The 24,090-nt window shown below is 35.2% G+C and overlaps 1 protein-coding gene across 6 annotated transcripts in view; it reads right to left on the bottom strand.

Annotated features, from left to right (window-relative positions):
• The window catches only part of APBA1 (amyloid beta precursor protein binding family A member 1), a 279,256-nt gene that overhangs the window by 13,766 nt on the left and 241,400 nt on the right, over positions 1–24,090 (bottom strand). For 4 of the 6 annotated variants that reach the window (XM_074280722.1, XM_074280725.1, XM_074280721.1 and 1 more), the window contains 7 exons: positions 23,795–23,834; positions 19,430–19,575; positions 12,269–12,304; positions 11,045–11,131; positions 9,964–10,149; positions 6,251–6,430; positions 3,520–3,732 (listed from right to left, as the gene is read on the bottom strand). In XM_074280722.1, coding sequence (XP_074136823.1) covers positions 3,520–3,732; positions 6,251–6,430; positions 9,964–10,149; positions 11,045–11,131; positions 12,269–12,304; positions 19,430–19,575; positions 23,795–23,834 — 888 coding nt within the window. The remainder of the gene's footprint in view (positions 1–3,519; positions 3,733–6,250; positions 6,431–9,963; positions 10,150–11,044; positions 11,132–12,268; positions 12,305–19,429; positions 19,576–23,794; positions 23,835–24,090) is intronic. The other 2 variants (XM_074280723.1, XM_074280724.1) reach the window with 2 other exon arrangements.

Raw genomic sequence — 24,090 nt, 5'->3', positions numbered from 1 at the left:
TCTGCCTCAATTTCCTTGCCTGTAAAATGAAAATAATAGTATATCCTACCTCCCAAGGTTACTACTGAAGATCAAATGAGATAATATCTGTAAATGCTAGTTGCTGTTATTATTATCATCATTGTTATTATATTTTCATATAATATAAATAATAATATAATAATAAAAATATTTTATTATTATATTTTCAAGAAAAAGTTGCTTTATTTGGCTAGCTGTTTGTTCCTAACCAACATAAAAGTTTCTTCCATTAACTTAGATGTGGGGGCTGATATCTTTTTTTTTTTTAATTAAAAATGCCAGCTAAATAAATGGTCAGTAGTCCCTATGACAACTGTACAGTAAAATAAAAAAGGTGGTGTGAAGGCAGATAGAGAGAAGTGTACAGGTGATACAATGGTACTACACTGATTATGGATGGGGAGGGCACAGAGGGAAGGAGGGGGTGGTGGAGAGGAATCAAAAAAAAGCAAATCATGGCACTATTTTTAACAATAATTAAACATCAATGTTTAATCAATAAGCACTCCATGGTGACACATAGAATATTCTGTTTTGTTATCATAGCCTCAGTATCAGAGACCTGACAGCCATGGCCAAGTGACTCCTCCTCTAAGAACTGGTTTCCTCATTTATTTTTAGTATGGACCTGTGGTTTCATCAATTTGGGGAACTCCCAGTGAGGAAATCTTCCCTTTTCAGATATTTAGAGTTTTAAAGAGTTGATTGTAGGCATTGAGGAGGAAGCTAGTGAGTCAAGCTTAGTGAGTCTTGAGTCAGGAAGACCTGCGTTCAAATCCAGCCTCAGATATTTACTAGCTATGGGATCCTGGGCAAGTCACTAAACCCTGTTTGTCCTAATCCATTGGATAAGGAAATGAAAAACCACTTCAGTATCTTTCCAAGAAAATTGTATGGGCAGTGTGGTCTACAGAGTCAGGAAGAGTTGGACATGGCTGAATAACAATAATAATTAAAAAGTTAAGAACCTGCTCAGAATCATGCAAACAATATGTGACAGAAATAGGACTTGAACTAAGGTCTTCCTTCCTTCAAGGTAAGGAAGGCTCTCTATTTACTACTCCACTCTGCTTCTCACTACTTCACTTGCTGTATTTATAATATTAGCACTCTTTACCACAGGATTGATGAGCAAAAAGTACATTATAAACCTTAATAAATCACATTTACATAGAGCTTTAAGAATATCTATTCTCTCATAAAAAATAAGCAAACAAATACTGGTATATGGAAAACAAAAAATTCACCCTATAATTAAACCATGAATTTTCATACCAGTAATCTTATTTTAAAAGTGAGCAATGTGTGATATTCATCCTGAGTAAAGTTCTCTTCTAATCAGGACACTTAAAAAAACTTTTGGGTTGTCATACAATGGATCCACATTCCTGAGTAATGCCTAGGGCATATTAAAATTTAATTGTAATTACATGTAATTAAAGTTTTTCTTCCATTGAGTACAAATCAATCACTATGCAACTTTAAAATAAACTCAGAAGCAGCAAGATGATACAATGAATAACTGGGCTTAAATTTAAATTTGTTCTCATATACTTACTACTTATGTGACATATTTTCCCTTATCGATTCCCCTTCCTCTCTAATTGAATGATTTTGGCTCTTTGAATAGAAAGAGCCAAATATCTTAGTTAAATAATACTTGGGGATTTAGATTTAGAAAACCATGAAGATTTCATTTAATATAGATCAGAGGTCTTTAACCTGGGATCTACAAACTCATTTTTGGAATATTCTGATAACTGTACTTGATTCCCATTATAATTCTATATATTTTATCTTATGACTTGGGGAAGGAATGCCCAGGGTTCACCAGATTGCCAAAAGGGACCCTGACATTCTAAAAAAAAACCTCCTAGTGTAGACACAGTCTACTTTCAGGTACAGTAGAATGTTTTTGATCAATTGGTTTTTTATACCTAGCATTCTAGAGACATTCCAAAAAACATACCTAAGAGACATTATTAAATTTTTTTGAGGCACTTGGGGGCAATAGGTGCAGAGCCAAGATGTTAGGGAGAAGCCAGGAAGTTGCCTGAGGTCTCCCAACTTTCCCTCAGAAGCAACTTAATCAAGCCTTTAAAATTAATTCTGGAGCCACAGAATCCACAAAAACCCCAAAGTGAAACAATTTCCCAGCCCAAAAGAACGTGGAAGGACTTCAGAAAAGGTCTGTCTCATTTGAGTAAAAGAGGAGCACAGCCTAGTGCAAATGGTATCAGGGCAAATTAGTGGGAGACTCTTAGTAGCAACACAGATCAGCAAACTGAGGCTCTGTGGTCCTAGCTCAGTAGTGTTGTGGCAGAACAGGCCAGCTATAAGGTTTCTAGCCCCAACGCAGAAGGCAAATTGCCACAAAACCAAGGGCACAAGAAGAGCCACTTCAGCTCAATGGGCAAGCCACCAGCACTACAGGTCCAAGAGCAGAAAGGTTTCCAACATAAGAAGCTTGGGGCAATTTCCCTTGTGTCCCGGGAGCAGAGCTAACTTTAAAAAAATGAGCAAAAAAAAAAAAAGAGCCCTGAGCATAGAAAGCTATCATTACAACAGAGAAGATCTGAATATAAACTCAAAAGAGGACAACAATCTCATGGAGACCTACATAAGAAACCTTAAAGGAGAACATGAATTGATCTTAAGTCCAAAAAATCCCTCTTGGAAAAGCTTTGAAAGAATTTTAAAAATCAAACATGAGAGGCAGAAGAAAGATTTCGTATAAAAGAATCAACAGCTTGGAAATTCAAATACAAATAAATTGACTGAAGAAAACAATTCCTTTAAAAATGACAATTGGCCAAATGGGGAAAAAAGTCCACTGTAGAAAATAACTCCCCCCCCCTCCTTTTTTTTTTTTTTTTTTTGAGGCAGTCTTAGGCAAGTGACTTGCCTAAGATTATATAGCAAATAAATGGCTGAAGTCACATTCGAATACATGTCCCCTTGACTCCAGGGCCAATACATTAACTGCCTTGAGGCATGTTTTTAGGATGATCTTGTCTTCCTTCCCCCAAACCCTGATTTTAAGCTTTCTCCATTAGAATGGAAGTTTCTTGAGATCCAAGACTATTTTTTTACTTGTATTTGTGTACCCAGTGCTTGGCATACAGTAAAAGCATAATAAATGCTTTTGGCTGACTTCTAATAATATTTACATTCAATTTTCCATCAAATTTTTTTGCTTATAAAATAGTTTTATAACTACTTGAATGTTTAGGGACTCCATGGACTTTCCCAGGACACCACTTGAGCCATGTCAAGTCTGTAGCAGTAAAGTGGTAATCTTCCTTGACTACAGTCATGATAACATTGAAAAAACAAAAGTATACCATTATATCAAGCATTATGAATATCTAATAACTGCTTTTTTATTACTTTTTTTTTTAGCAGAATCTCTTAAGAGCCTTCAAACTACCACTCCATAGTTCTGTTTTTAAGTCTTTTAATCTATGATACACAATCCCCCAGATATGATTAAGATACCTTAATAATGCTCTGACAAGTAGAAAGAGGGAGGCCAACAAGGCTGGTACCATTAATGGACATGATTTGGTCCCCAATATTTAGCTTTCCTGATTTCTCTGCTGGTCCTCCATGCATCATATTGGCTATGATCACTGTTGGCAAGATGGATCCCCAGCCAGATTCCACAATCACCACACCCAGGATTTCACCTTTTTGCTTCTCTATAAAAATCTGAAAAGGAAGAAACACATGAAGCTTGAATCAGACACTGTCTGTGACAGCAAGAGACAATAAGGTACTTCCTTCCTCACTTTTTTGAAATAATTGATTTTCCATATTGCTCTCTCTCCTTTTTTCTGATATCCTTTGCATTTAAATTTGTTTCAAATAATTCAAAATTCAAATATTTGTTCAAATAATTCAAATAACTTAAGAATATTTCTTTCAATGATTAATGTGGAAATATTTTACATGATTGGATATATATAACCTGTCAGATTGCTTACTATCTCAGAGAGGGGGAAGGGGAGAATTTAGAAATCAAAATTAAAAAAAATAAAACAAATATTGAAAATTATACATGTAGTTTACATGTAATACTTTCTGGATTAATTTATATAGTATTTGCTCAGAATTTATATAGTAGTTGCTAAGAAACTTTTGTAGCTACCTCTACCCATCCTCTACTTCCAGCACCTAGTAAATGCCAGATTATTTTCTAAGTTTTCATCTGATATTTAATAGTTAGGAACGGCAACATGAGCTGGTTGAAAGACTGCAAAATGTGGCATTAGGAGATGCCTGAATTTGAGTCTTGGCTCTCACATTTATAAGGGTGCCTCTGTTTCTTCATCCACAAAGTGAAAGGGAGAGGAGTTTTATGGCTAGAAAAGCATGATAACATAGTCATCAAGACCCATATTGAAGGTCAACTTCTGTGTGACTTCTAAGTTTTAAGCCCAGGCCACTCTAAAGCAATACTGTGATTTGCACAACAGTTGCAACTTCTGCATTGCCCTAGAGATTTTTCCATACAATGGAATCACTGGTATGGGCCATAAAATAAGTGAATATAATAAAATACTTGCACTAGGTGGTGATGGTGGGGATAGAGCACTGGCCTCAGATTCAGGAAGATTGAATGTGGCCTCATTAGTTGTGTGCCCCTTGGCAAATCACTTTTACTCTCTTAGCCTCAGCCTCCTCATCTGTAAATTAGGGATAACGACAGGGCCTCAGGATTGTTGTGAGATTCAATTGAGATAATATTTGTAAATAAAACATTAAGATACTTTATAATTGCTAACTATTATTGTCATCACGATTTTGTTGTGAAGTGGTTCTGCACACCTTAAACAACACCACATAAATGTGAGTTGCTGCTGATTTATTAAATGTCCACTGTGTGCATGATTTAAGCATGAAATGCTTAAGAAATATATGAAATAATACTTCATAATAACTTCCAGCTATTTCTGAAATTCCTAAATTTTCCAATACATTTTTAATCCATTTCAATTTTTTGTAGGGATAAGGTAACCACAGAAAGATAGTGAATCATGATGCTTAAAGACTTGGCCTCAGAATTGTTAAGACCTGGGTTCAAGTCCAGCCAATGACACATTAGCTAGATGATCCTGGACAAGTCAATTAACTTCTCGATAACCCTCTAAAAATGTTAAGTTGAAGATCGGGTACACATCTACACTGTTAGAGGAAGGTACCTCATTTACATCTCCCTGTATCAAAGAAATCATAGTCTTACCCCAACAATGACAACAACAACAAATTATTTGATTTTAAAAAAGAACTGACAATCATTGATTTGTAATCTAGGACAGGGATGACAAATAGGAAGACCATAACCAAAATATTGACTTAATAACTGGAGGAAGAGTGGGGGAGAAAGGGAAAGGGCACATTATAATGCCTTTGTTGGGGTCAGGGAAAAGAAGATGGCAGTCAGCTAAAATCTAGTGTCAAGATTGGGCCCCCAAAGCAATCACCATAAAATTAAAGCTTTTCCAAATCTGGATTCAATCTAATTTCCTGGCCTCTACTCCCCCACATAAATTTTGCTATAGGTAAAATGGTCTTATTGTTCCCCAAATACATCTTGTGTTTCCCTGCCTCTAGGCTTCTGTTCACAAGGTTTATCCTCTTGATATATCAACTCCACTCAGTCTTTACCTTCCTACATTGTACTCATCCTTGAACCCAGCTCAAATTTCATGAAGATCATAAGACTTTCTCTAGGACTTTTGCTCTATTTATATCATTCATCTGACAGGTATTATATCAGAATTGTCTTTAACTCTTACAAGATAATATTCCTCTTCAGGAATTCTCAAACTACTGCCCACCAGCCAGATGCATCCCACTGAGAACGTTTATATGGCCTGCTGGGTTATGGCAAATGGGCTGAGGGATGGAGACAGAGTGTGAGTTTTTGTTTTTCTATAGTCCGGCCCTTCAACAGTCTGAGGGACAGTGAACTGGCCCCCTATTTAAAAGTTTGAGGACCACTGTTACATCTTCCTCTGAACCTAGTTTAGAAATTTACAGAAGTTCAATAAAGAATGTGGGATCCTAGATTAAAAAAAACAAAACATGTCCCATTCTGTGTACTCATTCTTCCTTTGGACATTCCTCCTTCTCTATCTCTCTCCCAGGAGTGGTACTCCATATTGTCCTCTATTTTCTGCCCTGTATTCATGGTAGTCAGCCTGAAGGTTAGGGAGATACCTACATCTTTGCAATTTTCAGACTTGGAGAAGTGGATCAGGTCATCATTGTACATGTCTTGAGTGTTGAGTAGATCACTGTACTCTTTTTGGCTGAGATCTTCTGGGTTGATTCCATTTGCCCTGAGGAATTCTTGGTAGGCCACACTAAAGGCTTGACCAATGGATTGTGCAATCAGCTGGGCCTAGGAGTAGCCAAAGAAAGAGAGCAAAACCAGCAAAGATCAAGCAATTAACAACGAAATGACTGGTCTCTTAGATTAGGATTGAGAGCTTCTAGAACTTCTCCCAGTAGGAATGTATTCTCAAAGTTTAAATTTTAGATATTGGGGCAGCTAGATGATGCAGTGGATAGAACACCAGCCCTGAAGTCAGGAGGATCTGAGTTCAAATTTGGCCTCAGACACTTAATATTTCCTAGCTGTGTGACCCTGGGCAAGTCATTTAACCCCAATTGCCTCAGGAAAAAAAAAAAAAGTATTTTTACATTAAAATTTTTTTGGGGGGGGCATTAAGGATCATAGGTTATAAATGTAGAGGTGGAAGGGATCTCAGAGGTCACCTAGTCCAACTCCTTCATCTTATAGCTAAAAAAATTGAGGCCCAAATGACTTGCCTAAGCCATCCAATACTAGAAATCCCAGGTGCGGTTTGAACACAGGTCCTCTGATTCCAGAGTTGGTATTCATTTCATAGTACTTGTGTAGGTTTAAAATAATTAGAAAATTCTGTCAATATAAAGCTATAATAAATAAATACATACATTTGGAATTAAAAAAAATAATTAGAAAGCAGCATAGTTCAAAGAAAAGGCACTGGTTCTGGAGTCAGAAGACCCAATCTTTAATATCTATGTGACAGTCACATCATCATGTATAAAATGAAAGTGTTGAACAAGATGGTTTCTGATTTATGATTTAATCCTTTCCATAATTTTCAATCCTTTTTTCCCTATCACTCTCTGAACTCTAGTCATAAGAGCTAGTGAACACCCTGTATTCCAGGCAGTAGAAGAAATATCTCTTATTTGGAGAAGAAAGTGGCTGTTTACATGTCAGAATTTGCATGAAGGATATGATAAATAATTACCTTTTTTATGTAAGGAGTTCAGATGGACATTATAAGATTTTAATTCATTGATTAAAGAAATGTGCCTTGGAGCACAAATACTCTTCCCTTGGTGGAGCTTTTCTGAATATCATGAATGGACACAGCCACTCTGGGCTGCCTGAAAGTATGGGAATATGCTTTGTCACCTACTTTTTCTTAATTTTCCTTGTTCCCTTCTTGTAAGAAAACAAGAAGGAAATGAAACACATTATTTTTTAAATAGGCCTCAAGAAAGGTAATATAAAATCCAGATTCTCAAGCAAAGGGTTGCTTTCATAGGAATTCAGCTGTCAATGCAATCATTAAGCCAACATTTAGGCTTAAGTTAAAAAACTCAATATTCTGAATTTGAAGTATTTCCTGTTTCTTCCCATTCCATCAGTAAACCACTTTCTTCTATCATATTTTCCTTATAAGTGATTCAAGAAAAAAAAAAAAGTGATTCAAGGACAAGGGGAGGAATTTTACCTAATGTCTACTAAGAGACATCATTTTGATGGTATTTTAGATAAAGAGGGAGGTGGGGGGAGAAGACAGCCGGGACTATTGGATGGATCCCTGGACTTGGACTAAGAAAGACCTGTATGATCCTGAGCAAGTCATTGAGTCTTAGTTTCCTTATATCAAAAATGGAAGATGAGTTGAGGGGGAGAGTGTAGCTCTAAATCTGTGATTATATGATCCTGTGTCTTTAGTAACAAGAGGCATGATTACAAAGATTCTGAAACAAGCTGGTTGTGTGACCCTGACTTCTCACTGCTTTGTGGCAGAGGGAAATAAATAAAAATATAGCAGAACACAAGTAATGTGAATGTCTAGTTTTCTAAATCAATATTCAGCTTGCCAGAATCCTTATGTATGGTTTCTATCTTAGTCAAGTTTCAAGTAAGTAAACTATGTTAAAAAAATAACATTTTCTAGTCAGGACTACTAAGCATGTTGACAGAAGTGATTTATTTCCCCAATAAAGGAACATTTATTGAAAAAGAAATCCATTTCTTTTTTTCAGGGAGTCAGGCAAGTAGGCCACCAGAGTTAATTTTCTGGTGCAACACCTTACAAAGAACACAGTTTATTCACTACGGACTTAAAAAAAAAAAATTCCCTTATCAACAGCACTGATGTAATATTTCCTTATTTGTCACAGAGCTGTGGAATCTGAGTCCATTAAATAGATAAGTTGGCCTCATCTCAAATGCAGAACCAGAGACATGAGATTTGCCCCAGTGCCACCTTAGTGGTTATTTGGAATTGGCCCCTGTTACTCTATATTATAAATGTATAGTGATTTGGTTTAATTCAACAAAATTTATTGAGCACCTGGTTTGTGCAAGGCATTATCTAGGTATTGGGGTGGGTGTCCAAAAAGAAAAAAAATAATAAACTTTTAAAATGTTTTAGCATAAGCCACACAGACACTTCTCTTGTTAGGACCAATTTGAAAGTCAGAAAAAGCAGATAAAATAGAAAAATGGGTGTCATTCCTTCTTGATTGTTTTTCTTTTCTGTCCCCAAACCCAGGCTGCCCAGATTCCTTTAGAAGAGGCATGATTCATTCAGATTGCCTCTAAAATCTGGGAATCAGTTATCTTGTCTAATCCTTCCACTGAGGGAGAGAATCACCCACCAAGGTGTAGGATTTTTCCTTCTATCAATATACCTTCTCTAGAACTTACAGAATTAGCAACAATAGTGGGATCAAGCTCAAATAGAAATAGGGGCTATCAAACCATACATAAGGATTCTGGCAAACTGAATATTAATTTAGAAAACTAGACATTCACATTACTTATGTTCTGCTATATTTTTATTTATTTCCCTTTGCCACAAAGCAGTGAGAAGTCAGGGTCACACAACCAGCTTGTTTCAGAAGCAGGCCTCAAACTGGGGTCTTTTTGATTCCAAGGCCAGCTCTTTATCCCCTATGCTACATTGCTTCAATGCAAACCAATTTTATATTTTTTTTTCTAAAAAGTTTGGAGAATCTGGGATTTCATCTGGAGGTAGGAAATGTACATTTCTTGTGAAGAGAAAAAAAAAACAAAAAACCTAGCTGTCAGTAAGAGAGAGATATAGCATGTATAATAGAGAGAACATTGGAACTAGGAGCCAGGTGATTCCAAGATTTGCTACTGACTACTTCTGGGAAGCCTTGGACAAGATACTTAGCTCACATGGCTTAAGTTTTCTCATCTATAAAATGAAGGGCCTATAAAGCCTTGATGATTATTTTTTTCTTAATTCTTTGGCTATATGTAAATAAATTAGGACTGTGCTGGAACCAGCTCAAATAGACTCTCAAAAGCTGATTGTTAAATTTTCACTGTGAGTATTTATATCTCAGAAATTAGCAAATTCTGCAAATCAGGGCTGGATTTATTGTTTCATTGGTTATCTAGACTAAATGAAGGAATGGAGAAAATGTTAATAATGTAAATTAAACATAAAAGTATGTCATATATTCTTTTGGGGGGCAGTCAGTTGTTAAATATTTACCAGCACATCACTGAATTATCCTTCATTTCATATCAACTCACAACATCACAAGAACAGGGAAATTCTTTGCTTGACCAACAGTCCCCCAGAATTGAAGCAAACTAGTCCTTACATCCTCAGATTCAAAGACATGGCAGATCATTTTGTATTGTCTCTTCCCATCCTGGGATGGATGAGAGGCTTCCACATTATCTTGGGAATTGGAACGGGGCATTCGCCTGCGGGCCATCAGCACAACAATATTCCCAATGTCAGCAATGTAGGAAATGGTCCTTAGTGGGTGATCCATCATTGTTTCCTAGAAGAGTTGAGAGGAGAGAAGAGAAATATTATGGCCAGGATGCAGATAACACATCTAACCATGCCTATCTCAGACATACTTTTCCCACATCTCACTCATAAAAGTCTGTGAATAACAGCTTTAAAATAACTCAGTGCAGGGAGATCTTGTTGAACATGAAGCCCTAGTTTCCAGATTTATGCCTAACCTACAGTTGCATTCTCAATACTACTTGAGAAGTAGCTCAAGTAGTATAAAGAATGCAACTGTAGGTTAGGCATAAATAAACCTTCCCAAGGTTGAGGAACCAATTTATGACAGGGGAAAAGAAATATGAATTTAATCCATTTTTATAACTAATGCAATATTTGTGGGGGATTATCTATACTAATATATCTTAATATATCTAAGGGAAATTACTATACTTTAAAATAATAGAAAACTTCTTACCAGGATGATCTAGTTGGATTTATGGATTTGAATTTAGATATTTTAAGTCAAAGGATTCTTAAACTTTTCTGTCACAAAGCCTCTGCTATACTATTATTCTCAGAATAATATTTTCAAATGCATAAAATGAACAATGTATGTAGGACAAAGAAAAGCAATTATAATGAAATATAATCTTCAAAATTTTTTAAAAGTTCAAAGATACTAAGTTTAAAAGCCTTTGCCTTAAATTTTTAAATAAATATTTGACAATTTTTCTAGGATTTTTTTATTCCTTAGTTTTTAAAAAGGCCCACACCATTTTTCAGTATGATAGTACAAAAAGAGAATAATTTAATTCCAGTAGAATGGAGGGTTTGCAGTTAGGATGCTGGCAAGAAACCCATGTGAAGAGTGGGTTAAATTTTGAAAGTTATTATCATAACAAGTCTCAGCTCCAGGAAAAGCTGTCCCTTATCTATACCTGTGTATCTGCATTCAAGACTTTTATTCTCTGTGTAGAGATGAAGAGATCCACTTCTGTCATGGGCTGAGATTCTCCTTCAGGAGCCTGGAAGAAGAACCAGGAGGTATATTAACTCCCCTTTGCAACTAAGCATCCTTAAGAAATCATTTAGATCACAAACAGGGGAACCAAGACACAGTCACCAGAACAGCAATGCAGAAAATATATTGGAGCTTGCAAAAGCTGAAGGGGGGACAAAGGTATGAAAGCTGGGACTGTAGGCATGAAAGTGAGTTAGAATCATTGTATTACATGGTTATGTTTTTAAAATTAATTCCTTTGTTCTTCCCCCAATTTAACAGTGTAATACCCCACTGTAGCAGGAATGACTTATATAAGTATTCTATAGAAAAAAGAAATGATTCCAATCCTTTTTTGAATGAGAAGGGCACTTTCAGCCAAAGTTATATTGACACCAGCAGCCCATGGGGGCTTAGGGTTGGTTCCAAGCCTGGGATGCTGGGGAAAATGTTGACTGCAGATGCAAATCGAGATGTTTCAATGCAGTTCTGGTAAGAAGGTCCTTAGGATCACACAAAGGCAACAAAAATTATTTTAGCAAAACAACTCACTGCAGAAGTTATACAATTGATAAAGATATAGACCAAAATGCCTGTGCTGTTGAGATTAGGTCATAAAAGCATCTAGAAGCTTCATACACAGAATGCCTCAGTTAGGATTATCTCTGAGTTTAATAATAAATGTTGAGTCTATGTGTGGGTATCTATGGGTACTGCCAGTTCTTTTTTTTTGCATCCAGCAATTTGACATATTCATAAATTGAACGAAACTCTCATATGCTGAAATGTGAAGGGAAATTTTTTTTTTAAGTTAAGCTGTTGAATACAATCAAGTTCCTTTCATATCAATCCTGCTTAATGAGTAGAAAACACATAGATTACTACTGCCTGACCCAAGGAGTTTTTCCAATCTTTGCCCTGTCATTCATTCTTGGCTCTAACATGAAATGGCAAATGACAAGCAACTAAAAATGGCCAGTTAAGGCAATTTTTTTTTGTAGAAATGCTGGTTTTATATGAAGACTCAAAAGTAAATCTGAACAGAAACTTGCTGGATGCAGAAAACAAAAACAAAAAACAACACAAAAGAGGAGGAAGAGCAAAATTAAATAAATGAAAAGGACAGGCATCACACCAAGCTGATGAATTTGTAGTACTGCACCTTCTTCCTGCTTTTGGCTAATTTCTGGGCCATCTGCTTAGCATGGAATAAATAGAGACAGGAGAATGGTTAGAGAAGGATTTTCAGAGACTCAAAGTCAAAAAGGGGCATTTACAAACCAACATCAAGGGCTTAGCCTACCACCCTGTCTAACTGAATATGGGGGAAAGAAGGCTGGCCTAGAAACATTTCACTCTGAATAGAATCAGTTTTCTAAAGATGAATACAGTAGCAAACCCTGAAGCAATTGCTCATTTTCATTCTCTAGGATTAGTTAAGACTTTTTTCTTCCTTACAAGAAAAATGTTACTAAGGACTCTTCCTGATAATTTATACTCTGTAGATACCAATCCTACAAATTATTATTAAATTAATGAAAAATGCAAAGATACTGCTGCCTCAAAGTGATGGGACTGCCATCTTGGCTTGGTACTCACCTGGTAGGAGAGCTCATTTTAGTTCCAGCAGGAAATCTCTGCTTCATTAATTAATTAGTGGTTTGCTGGGCTGCCTTATTGCAGAGAAACAGGATGAGTCAGGCATCAAATACTATTTCCTAGGCATTAAAAGGCCTGAAAAACTAGCAGACCCCCTTATCCTATACTCAGTACACAGTTTTCATTGGCTGCATTTAAGTTCATGATGAATGTTTTGCTCTGAAAAAGTCTAAAGGCAGCAGCTGCAAAGTTATGCCCTAAATGCTATTTAATTATGATTTAATGGATTTTAGCTTCTAATTAGAAATTTTCCTCAGATTATATACACATTACAATTTGGTGACCCTAAGATAATTGCCAGGGAAAGTCTCACTGTGTCTTCCGAAATTCTCACATTAAATAACTGTTCCTGGAATATTGGAGGGAGTTTTTGTCTTTTTAACCCTGTAATGGCTGTGATAATCTAGGATTCATCACTGAATGTCCTAACCAACAAATCACCAATATCCTTTGACATAAAAACCTATTTGATGCCCTGAAGAAGCAGATACTGGCAAGGCCCCATGAAGTGAGATATGCCAATTATAGCAGGAGTGTCCAAAATAAATTTGGGATGAACAGATCAGAAGGGAAGAGGATTCAATATACAAATGACTTGAGCAAAAGGCTCTTTCAATTAATTTATATTAAGTTTATTTTATTTTAAGTAGTTGAGTAATACCAGATCAGATCTAAAAACTTTATGATTCAAAACAAACTTGCATTCCTGATTTGGACAGAATGTTGTAAAAGATAAGCTGGCCTGAAGCCTGATTTAGAAACTGGACTAAAGGAAAGTGATCTATAGAAAGTGTAATGAGAACATGCATTATAAAAGAAAAAAAAAAGCAGCATCCATTTAAATCTTCATGTTTATTAATTAATTAGGACTTACTACCCAGCTGTCTTGAGTCACTTAAGTAAAAAGCAAACTTACTATTTAACCATAGCCACACTGACAGTTTCCATTCTACAAATAAATTGTAACTCTTGGGAGAAACTATTTTTTGTTTCAAACTTAAATCACCTGCTTAAGGATGGAAAATGTCAGGCTTTATGAATAAATGATGAAAGATAGGTACATGAAAAGTATTTTACATGACTAACCATGCAACCATCAAGGGTTTCTAAAATTAAAGAAAGCCAAGGTATAATCCATAATCCTGCATTTATTAATTTATGCTTCACAATATTAGAAAAAAATGGACAAATATATGCCGCAATCCACACAAGGCTATTCTATCAAAGCTATACTAATCTGTAGAAAAGATGGTTTCTCTCATTTTCCTTTTTTTTTCATTTTTGAAGGGGGAGGAAAAATCTGGTGTATCATTACTCAACTTGGTGGGAATGAGAACAGATAAAAAACAAGGATGTGCAAAGAAAAAAAGCACATTGGTCAGAAGGAGAATGAGAACAAAGAAAAGAAGTGTGAGCCAAATTAGGAGAGGAGAAGACACTTTGATGGTGCCTCTGTCTTTGAGTTGAAAAATATCATACTGTGTGGAAAAGTTTATCTAGGATCAAGGAGAAACATAGTTACCTCTCATTATTTCTCAATTAACATTGCAATTGGTTTCCCTCATCCCAATCAAAGAAAAAAGGCCAAGGGATTCCTTCAGAAGCATCTGGGGTATTCTCAAAGAATAATCACTTCTCAAAGCAAGCCAAAAGGGATACTCATGGCAGAAAAAAGGCCAATAGCATCCAGAAATCCTGACTCTGAAGAGTGGTCATTCAGCTAAGATAGTGCTTATTCATTTCTCTAAAATGACTATAATTGGGGAAAGGGAAGAACTGAGCTTCATAGATTGATTCTATCTTTTTTCTTCTCCACTGATTATATTAGATGATAAGTCCCTTTGATATTGCTTGTTTAATCTCCAACTTCCTTTGGGCTAGTTTTGGTTTTCAGCCCCCATTCTGATGATTTGAAATTCCTTTCTGGGAAGAGACTGAAGGAGATAACAATAGAGAATTTTTATCTTATTTACAATAATAAGAAAATTCCTGTCTTATTTACAACAACAGAAAATTCTTGTATTATTGACAAATATCTCGAGAACCTCTTGATAACATGTCTGTGCAAACATTGTTTTGATGACTCTAGTCATCATGTATGTATATAAGGAAGGCTGAAAAATGAAATCTTTGCATTTGGTGTATATCAGCCGATGCCCGTCAACTGACGTCCCCCTTTTCAGTAAGATCTGGTCTTCCTGAAGGCCAAATGCCTGTCTATCCTTTTACTATCAATAAGGACTTTGTTTCCATACAGCATTGAGTAGCAAATTCCTTTGCTGCCAACCCCACCCTAGGTTACTTTGGGGAAGGAAGGAGAGAGAGAAAAGGAACTGACCCATCTTGGTTTAGGACATCAGTTTACTCCTCATCACACTGGACTTGGAGTCAGGAGACCTTGAACGGAGGCTCTACCTCATGTAAACAAGCTGGGTGACTTTGGGCACCTTAAACTCACTCAGTTTCCTCATGTAGAAAATGAGGGGGATATTTACTCTATTTACTTTTATGTGGGGCAAGCAATGTGGTTTCTCAGAAACTGTCTGCTTTAGTAAGAGAAGCCTTAGGCCTCAGTTTTGCTTTCTTAGAAATCATGTGACTTGAAGAAAGGAAACTTTTTATGTAGTTATCTCATTTATACTCATCCCATTCTCACCCTACCCACCATATAAGGGAAAAGTAACCACAAGAGCCAATCTAGATTAAAGGTTTTGCATAAGGGTTTTTTTTGGGAGAGGTTGGGCTGTGCTTGTTTATTTGATCCTGCTCTCATTCCTGTAATCTCAGTTTTTCTTCATTCTGGATTTACAGAGCTAGCTTCTCGAAAGATTCTAATAAAAACTTTCTACCTTTACTTTGAAAGATCTCCAAGTAGTCAATTTTGGGTTAGGGTCTCTGTACTCCACACCCTTTTAAAACAAGGATTCTATAAACTTTAAAGTACGATATTAAAGTAAGCTGTCAGTAGAAATAATACTATATGACAGTATTTCATTTCATTGGTATAGGGTGAAGAAATTCCTTGCCAATTTAGGTCAGACCTGAAAACAAAATGCTAAATTCATCTAGCCTCAAACACTTCCTAACCACATGATATTGAGCAAGTCACTTAATCTTTATCTCAGTTTCCTTTATTATAAAATGAGAATAATAATTGCATTTTGCACTTGTGAAGATCAAATGAGATAATATTTGTAAAATATACTTAGTTATGGTGCCTCATAATTAAAAGGCACTTAGTAAATGTTTCCTTCTTTCTCTGAAATTTATAGTCTTAAAATTTCCTAGAGCATTGAGTGACTCACTCAGTAGGACTTGAACCCAGTCCTAAACTATACCATATTACCTCTCAGTATTATTAGCAATAATAATATTTTATATTATTTAATTATTTTATGATTATTAATAATTCCCAAACTTTTCATTAACAGATTCATAAAAAATAATTTTTTTCAGTAACAGGAATATAACAGAAATACAAACTATAATTATGACTCCACTAGGAATTGCCAATTTAGTATAGTTAGTGCTACATGAGTAAAATGTGGCAAAAATAATAATAAGAATGAAAGTCTGTTTCAAGGTCAAAAATCTCCAATTAGATATAATGTGTGTTTAGTCTAGTTGATAGAAGGTGAATATACAAATCACAGTACAAAGCACAGCAAAGCACCTCCTGAATCACACAAAGTTTAACCAAGTAATTGTAATTAGCTTCGGGATAAAAAGCATCCTGAAATCAGTAGCAATAGGGAGTGGCATATTAGTCAGATAGGAGAGGAAAAAAGGTGAAATGTCTTGGGATTTGTTTTTTGTTTTTCAGAGATTTTTATCATCAGCTCAGTCACTTATTAAAGGGCACTGATAAATGGATTTAAAAGAAAAAGTCCATATTGACTCTCTCCTCCCCTTACATCTTGCTGAAGATAAGTGTTATCCTTTAAAGACCTACAGCACAAATGCTCAATTGCTTCCTGTTGATGCTTCTAGCCAAGCACTTTACCACTCATTATTGAAATGTCAAACAGTTATAGAGAAGTATGACACCTCCCTTTGAGACTGGTGCCTTTTACAGCTACATATGTCTATAGGCTTTCCTCTGGATACATGGCAATACAATCCAAGTTAGGTCTCCAAACATTTCAAACCCCAAATAAACATGTTTCCATGTGTTGATATTTTCTCTGACTCCAGCAATCAGTTGATATAATTGAGTGGATGCTCAATTATAAAGTATGAATTTTTGGACATGCTAGTTCTTCAAGTGTAAAAAACTGTAGGCTGGGTGTAAGCTTTTTTAATCTTAAAAAAATTTTAAATGGATATAAAAGGAATGAGGTATAAAATATTTAATGGAAGGCAATGCTTTTATATAAGCATTCTCTAAAAAGATATTTTTAAGTCATTAATGAAATAATTTACCATTTTACGACAAATTAATTTAGCTGCAGAAAATTGCTTTAAGCAGATATAACTAGGTGCTAATAAGTGTGAATCTTCTGAAATGTTCATATTATTCAAATTCACAAAAGATATTTCCATACAAAATTACCATATTTTATATAACTATTGCTTTAAATAGTGTGGATTTGAATACATTTGATCAGTTGGGGGCGGGAGTGTTCATGTTTTACCTGAATCAAGACCTAGCTGTATTCCCTCCTACCTTCTTCCCTCCAAATCTGAATCCTAGAGAGAACAAAAATATCTTTATAACCAGATGTTTTTTAGTGTTGTGTTTCTAGCTGGCCAGACATTCTACTTCATGTAGCTCATAAAACTTTGAGATGGCAACCCTGTGAAAATGCAAAATGAATTTTTTGATCATGTGTTTGGTAACTGAATGTATTTAAAAAAAAAAAAAAAGAAAGAAAAGAAGAATTTGAAGACCACTATTGAAGACCATTGAGAAAATAGTGTTAAAAAGGAGAAAGATACTGAATCTGAGATCTACCTTCTGGTATCACTATAATCCAATATTTGAAAGATTCAAGTTGATTTTAACTTATTTTTTCTATCTAGATAAAAGTCAAAAGGTGTTTATTTTGAACTTTTAATCATTTGGAACATTTGAAGACTATAGGAATGTTCAAATCTAAGGGCAGTGGTTAAGTGATGCCTTCTGGATCTTGGTACAGTGAAAAGAGAGCTGGATTGGAAGTTGAAGGATCTGGGTTCCAATTTTAGCTCTGCTACTTAGTATCTGTATGATACTGGACAAGTCACTTGAGCCAGCTAGGTGGCAAGCAGACAGGTCTGAAGTCAGGAAGACTTATGTTCAAATATAGCTTCATTCACTTAAAAGCTGTGTAACCTTGGGCATGTGACTTAACTTCGGCTTGCCTCAATTTCCTCAACAACAAAGTGGAGATAATAACAGTACCTACCTTGCAGGGTTATTATGACCATCATATGAGAGTATCTGAAAGTGCCTGACACACAGAAGGTGCTAAATAAATGCTTATTCTCTTGTCTTCTCCCACTACTTTTGATGCTTTGGGAGAGTAAATGAGCCCCGAAAGAGAGCTAACAATGCTAAAATCATCATGATAATCAGACCTGAAAGATACAAGCTTTTTTTTTTTTAATGAATAATCATTTATTAAGTCCTTTGATATGCACAGTTATCTTCCTTACTTAACAGATCTCTGACATTAATGGTCCTATCCAAAGAATTTTCACTTAAGAAGTATACTCTACTAAGACAAGGTCAGGAGAACATTCTATCTCTGGAATCATTTGGTCCTTATCATATAATGTCTTACATAACTAGTAATTACCTTTAAATCAGTGTTTCTTGTTTCTTCTTCCAGAACTAAGTGGGAATACAGACCTGTTATAACTTCTTGGTATGGTTCCTTACATATTAAATATTCTAGGGATATTTGTTCAGTGATAGATTCAGCATTGTATCTTTAACTCCTAGGCTCCATCTCTTCATCTTTTTCTTTCTAATATTATCATGCAAGCACCATGGTGGATCTGAGGAATGTATTTGAGGAAGAGAAAGTTAAAGAGAAGGAGGTAGGTAGTCATGTTTCCTGAGTGACACTTTAAGTGGTCTAAAAATGCAACTCCAAAAAGAGAAACTTCAATTTACCTCTTCTTTGAAGGATTCAGGTCTAAAGTTTTATTAAAGGAAGAGCTTAAAGTCTTAAGTAGTTACTAGAGTAGAAATAAATGACCATTTCTCTTAGGGATGTCCTCCTTAATGAATTGGGGTTTTGGTGTTCCTGGTTTAAATGACTATGAGTTATCTATGAGGCTTAAGCAAAAACAAAGTCCATGACAAATATGAGGAACAAAATCTACTCTGTGTAAATGACTCTGCTATTCAGTATCTGAGTCTGCTAACCATTCTATATAACCAGAATGAATAAGAAATCAGTGAAAAGTATGACTTCAAGTACTGGTTACAATATTTTCTCAACTCAAATTCTTTTCCAGATTCCTCCAGATTTTGTATAGAGGGCATGGTCTAAGGAACTGGGGAGGGTAGGGGGGTGGGAGGGGAAATAACTGGGTCAGACCCTTGATTTTCACAAACTTAAATTACATTTCTTATATTCAAGGAGGAGGTGGACTTCCATGTTAAGCCACTCTAGCAGTTTTAATCTCTCCTCCACCCACCCTCCCCCATGAACAACATACCATAGTCCCTTACCTTGATTCTGCTTACTGCTTCCTGTGCTTGCATCATTCGAACATTCTTGGAGGGGGTTTTATCAGAAAGCAGCTGGGTGGAGCCAAGGTAATTGGCTGCAAAAATGATGCCATCGATCAAGTCTTCGGGATCACATGGTCCTGGAACTATAATACAGAAAACTACAGCTATGAGCAAAGCCATATCGTCTGGAGACAGAACACAGATCACTCAATTCTCCATTTCTTTTCACTATCCAATATTGACACACTCAGACAAGCTAATAACACATTCAGACTTCTCATTCAGCCTGCCTATCCAATTGTGTATACTGACAAATTTGTGGAAAGGTAATCTATTTTGTTCTTTTTTTTTTCACTAATGGATTATTAGAAGAGAAGCCATTTTTCCCCTTTATAGTAACTTCCCTTCTCCCTAACAATTTATATAGAGAAAATGATATGAAAATTATTTAGATGAGACATAAAGCATGGTGGTTATGTTTGCTGAGTGAAAACAAAACATCATTCCCTATTCTACACATCTTTACACAACTATCTTCATAATTTAGGAGAAAAATTATCCCAAAAAGGGGCATGTCAATTCCAAAGCTTACTGTATTTTCTCAATGGCATTCTGCCCTAATTCTGTAGATTAATTTCACCCATCCCATCCTACACATCAACATTTTCAATATGGAGCCCATAAAGACCAACTAAGACTAAGATCTGCTCAATCGTTATTGATAATTTTACATGGATAGAGGCTCTTTAAAAAAAAAAAAAAAAAAGAGTGCAGATTCTACTAACCATGATTTACAGTTGAGCCCTACTTTAAATTAAAATTTATTTGGTAGAACTTCCTTTTTAGTACATCCCTTTTAGATTAAAAAAAAATTAAATATCTTATCTCCCTAAAGTGCTTGTATCTTGTCCCATATATATCACAGAGTAATAGAGCTAGAAGGGACCTAAAAGGATCCCAGTTTCTGCATTTTATAAATGAGGAAACTGATGTCCAAGTAACTCACCTATAGTCATATAGCTAATTAGTGGCAAAGCTGTGAATACAACCCAAGCAGGCTTCCAATAGTTCTTCCTCCACCACATAATGAGCTAACCCTTTTCTGACTATATAGAAAGAATTCAGTCCTAATGCACTAATTATCATATAATCACAGACTCTATAAAAGTAAAAGGGATATTAACAGTTACCTAAGCTAAGTCCTCTTTGATGCACAAATTCCTCTCTTTCACATCCTTGATGACTTCTTCATTTTACAGGCGAGAAAACTGAGGTGCTTTTTACTTTGTGGCAAGACTCAGCTCAAATCCTATTTTCTGGAGGAGGCCTTTTTATTTATATCTTCCTATCCAAACTAGTGCCTTCCCTCTGAAATGACCTTCCATTCTTAATATATATTTCATATGTATTATTATTTACATATGTTTCCTTCAATAGAATATGAGCACCTTGAGAGCAAGGATTGTGTTTTTAACTTTACTTTGTATTCCCAGTGCTTAGCAAAGTGGTTGGCACATAATAAGCACATATTATATGTTTACTAACTGACCTGTCCCAGGTCATAGAGATAAGTGTCTGAGGTAGGATGTGAACCCTTATCTTAAATGCCCACCCTTGCAAACTCCCTTACTTGTGGACCCAAAGGAAGAACTTTTCAAATCCTTGAATTTTACTTCCTTGAAAGTCTGAGGCAGTCAGTCTTTAAATATTATTGGAAAAGATATTTTCTTCTCCAAGACAAATATCCCTTATTCCTACAAATGAATTTCAATTAAGCAATTAAAGCAAATGGACTCTTTTTGGGCTAACACAACAACTGGCACAAAATAGGTATTTATGAAAAGTTTGTTTAATTAAACTGGGTGCCACTTATACTCCATCTGCAAAATCCTGGATTTTTTTAGATTGATCATTCCTCCTCTTCCAGAGCTATTCTCCAATGAATTTAATTTTTACCTGTAAATGTCAAACTCTTCTTGAGCTCAAATAGCTGTTCCCTAAAATGAGTTGCTTACCAAGGCAGGGAGAGAAAATAATCCATTCATTTCCCTCAAATTAAAAGTTGCAACAGAGAGTCAAGCAATCTCCTAAAAAATCTTTAACAAGGGAATTTGTTATAAGGTTATTTGGCATTTTAAACAAGAATAATTTCTGTAGCAAATACTATAAAAATGTATATTTCTTCCACTTAACCACTTGAGATCCTTATTTATTGTTCCATGACCAGTTTTAGGAGATGACAAATTTTTCTCTTTTAGTCTTTATGGATATGGTAAAGGTTCAAGATATTATAATACCTCAGTTTCCCTGAATTGTAATACCTCAGTTTCCCTGAATTATAATACCTGTTTTCCTGAATTATTATGCTATACTCTAAATAAAATATTATGGCCACTCCCCCTTTTCCTTACCCCATTAAGCTCTGGTCACTCTCACATTTCAGTGAATCATAAAACTCCAGATGGCTTATCTCAAATGCCTGGGTAGAGCTCACTATCTCTTGCCCCAGACTCTTTTGTCTCTTGCTCTTGACCTTCTTTACCCCCAACCTGTCAGATGGAGCCCTATAAAAAGGTCTGTGTTTTAATTGCTAGTGGCCATACATCTTTAGAGTAAGAGTCCTGTCTGACCCACTAACCTAAATTCTCCACTATTAAAATACTAAAAACTTAATCTCTGTCTTGCCTCAGTTTCTCATTACAATATCATCCATAAAACACAAGCTAAAAGTTTAACCATATACCAGGGAAGTATATGTCTGTCTATAATATAAACAGACATTTTTGAACCTATGTAATATTATAGAAACTGTAGCTATTCTATTGATGGGAATTATTCTGAAACTCAAATATAGGTGTTTGTCACAACATGATGCTCACAGGAAAAAAAGAAAAAGGCTATAAAGAATGCAGAAAATCAAGCAAAAAGAGAAAATAAAAATGAACTCTTTTTAGTAAAATCTAACTGCCCATGCACATTATACAACCATTCACAACCCAGAACTAACCATCCTTTGAAAAGGTTTCTTTTTCATTCTGAAATAGTAGATGTGGGTGTGTATATGAACTTGAAAGCAATTCAAATAATTCTTACATGATTGGATAAAAACCAAGCACATGGGAGGACCAAAATATTGGTCCTAAATAAACGATAGGGTTTGATATATGTTTTCACTTCATTTTATCTTCAATGGAATTGTATGTAATCAATTCCACTGTAATGCATACTGACAGAAAGCCCCCAATTTACTCAGAACTTAGTATTTACTCTAAATATACAAATTAAAAAGGAAATTAGATATTGGAACTATCATTTTTTAAAGGTCATATTTAGATTTGGCGTGCTCTAGTATTTTCTGTAAGCAATTTAACCTCTATGCTCAATTCACTGTACTTAGTTTAATGTGAAGATGGACAATCCTCTCCACCCCATAGAACACATATACAATTATGTTGCTGCTATCTACTTGACATTGGATAATGACATTGTTGTTGATAAGAATTCAAAATTTTAAAAGATCTAAAAATGCTTATCAATTGATTCAAATATCACATTAGAAAAAAATTCTAAGAGAGTTTATCAGCTTAGATAAAATTTCTAATAATTTAGGATTGCCCTTTCCTTTCTTGATTTTGTTCCTCTTGTTTTTGTTTATTTTTAACTGGAACACAAGGAATTCATTGAAAAACAAACAAACAAACAAACAAAAAACCAATCTCAAAATAAACCCAAAAACCCAGGGTCTGGATTTCAATGGTATAGATGAACAACTTCAATTTTTCCTCAGTTTATAATAATTACAGAATTATAAATTTGGAAAAGACATCAAAAAGACATTTGATTCTTAGACCACATGTGAGCTACCTAAGGGAAATGAGAGTATATTTTATCTTTATTGTAGACTGGTATCTTTACATAATTCATTTGAATTTTGACCACCCTAAGTGTATTGATTAAAGTATTTCTTATAGCTAACCAAGTCCCTCTGTTTCCATTTGTTACATTTTGGGTGGAGATATTTTAAAACTGACATCCACTAGAAAGGGAATCAGGAGACTTGAGTTCTAATCTCAGGTCTTTAGGTAAGTACCTGTGTGGCCTTGGATAAGTCACCTTATTCTATGCCTCAGTTTCCTCAAATGCAAAATAAGAGAGTTAGTATACATAATTCAGGTAAGTTCTTTCCAACTTTGAAATACTATAATTTTGTTATTCTAAATTGTTGGAGAGTGCTAATATGTCACCTTATGACCGTCCTACTTCCCAGATATATCCTCTTAACGTACAGCATTACATAGAGTGGAATTCTAAAAAGATTTATAAATCATTCAGTGCTTGATTTATTTTTTTCTCACATCTTACCTTCAACGTACGTTGGGAATGAAGCCAAGCTTTTCCTTGACTGTAATTAAGACAAAGAGGGTTTCAAATAGGGAAAAGCATGTTCATTTATGCATTAGTAACCCATCTATGCAACATGAAAAATAAATATACCATCAAATAGCAATAATTAACAAGGAAGAGTTGACCATTATTGTCTAGAGAAAGTTAAAATGTATATAAATATATGCATTATCCTTAGAGGTTATTATTAAGTGCTACCTAAGTCATTAGCATTTTAAGCAACCAGGAAATCTTTAAATTCATGTTTAGCAATC

Source organism: Sminthopsis crassicaudata, chromosome 1 (genome assembly GCF_048593235.1).
Source record: "Sminthopsis crassicaudata isolate SCR6 chromosome 1, ASM4859323v1, whole genome shotgun sequence".
Taxonomy (NCBI): domain Eukaryota; kingdom Metazoa; phylum Chordata; class Mammalia; order Dasyuromorphia; family Dasyuridae; genus Sminthopsis; species Sminthopsis crassicaudata.
Note: the sequence above shows the minus strand (reverse complement) of the source record. Positions and strands in the feature narration are given on the sequence as shown.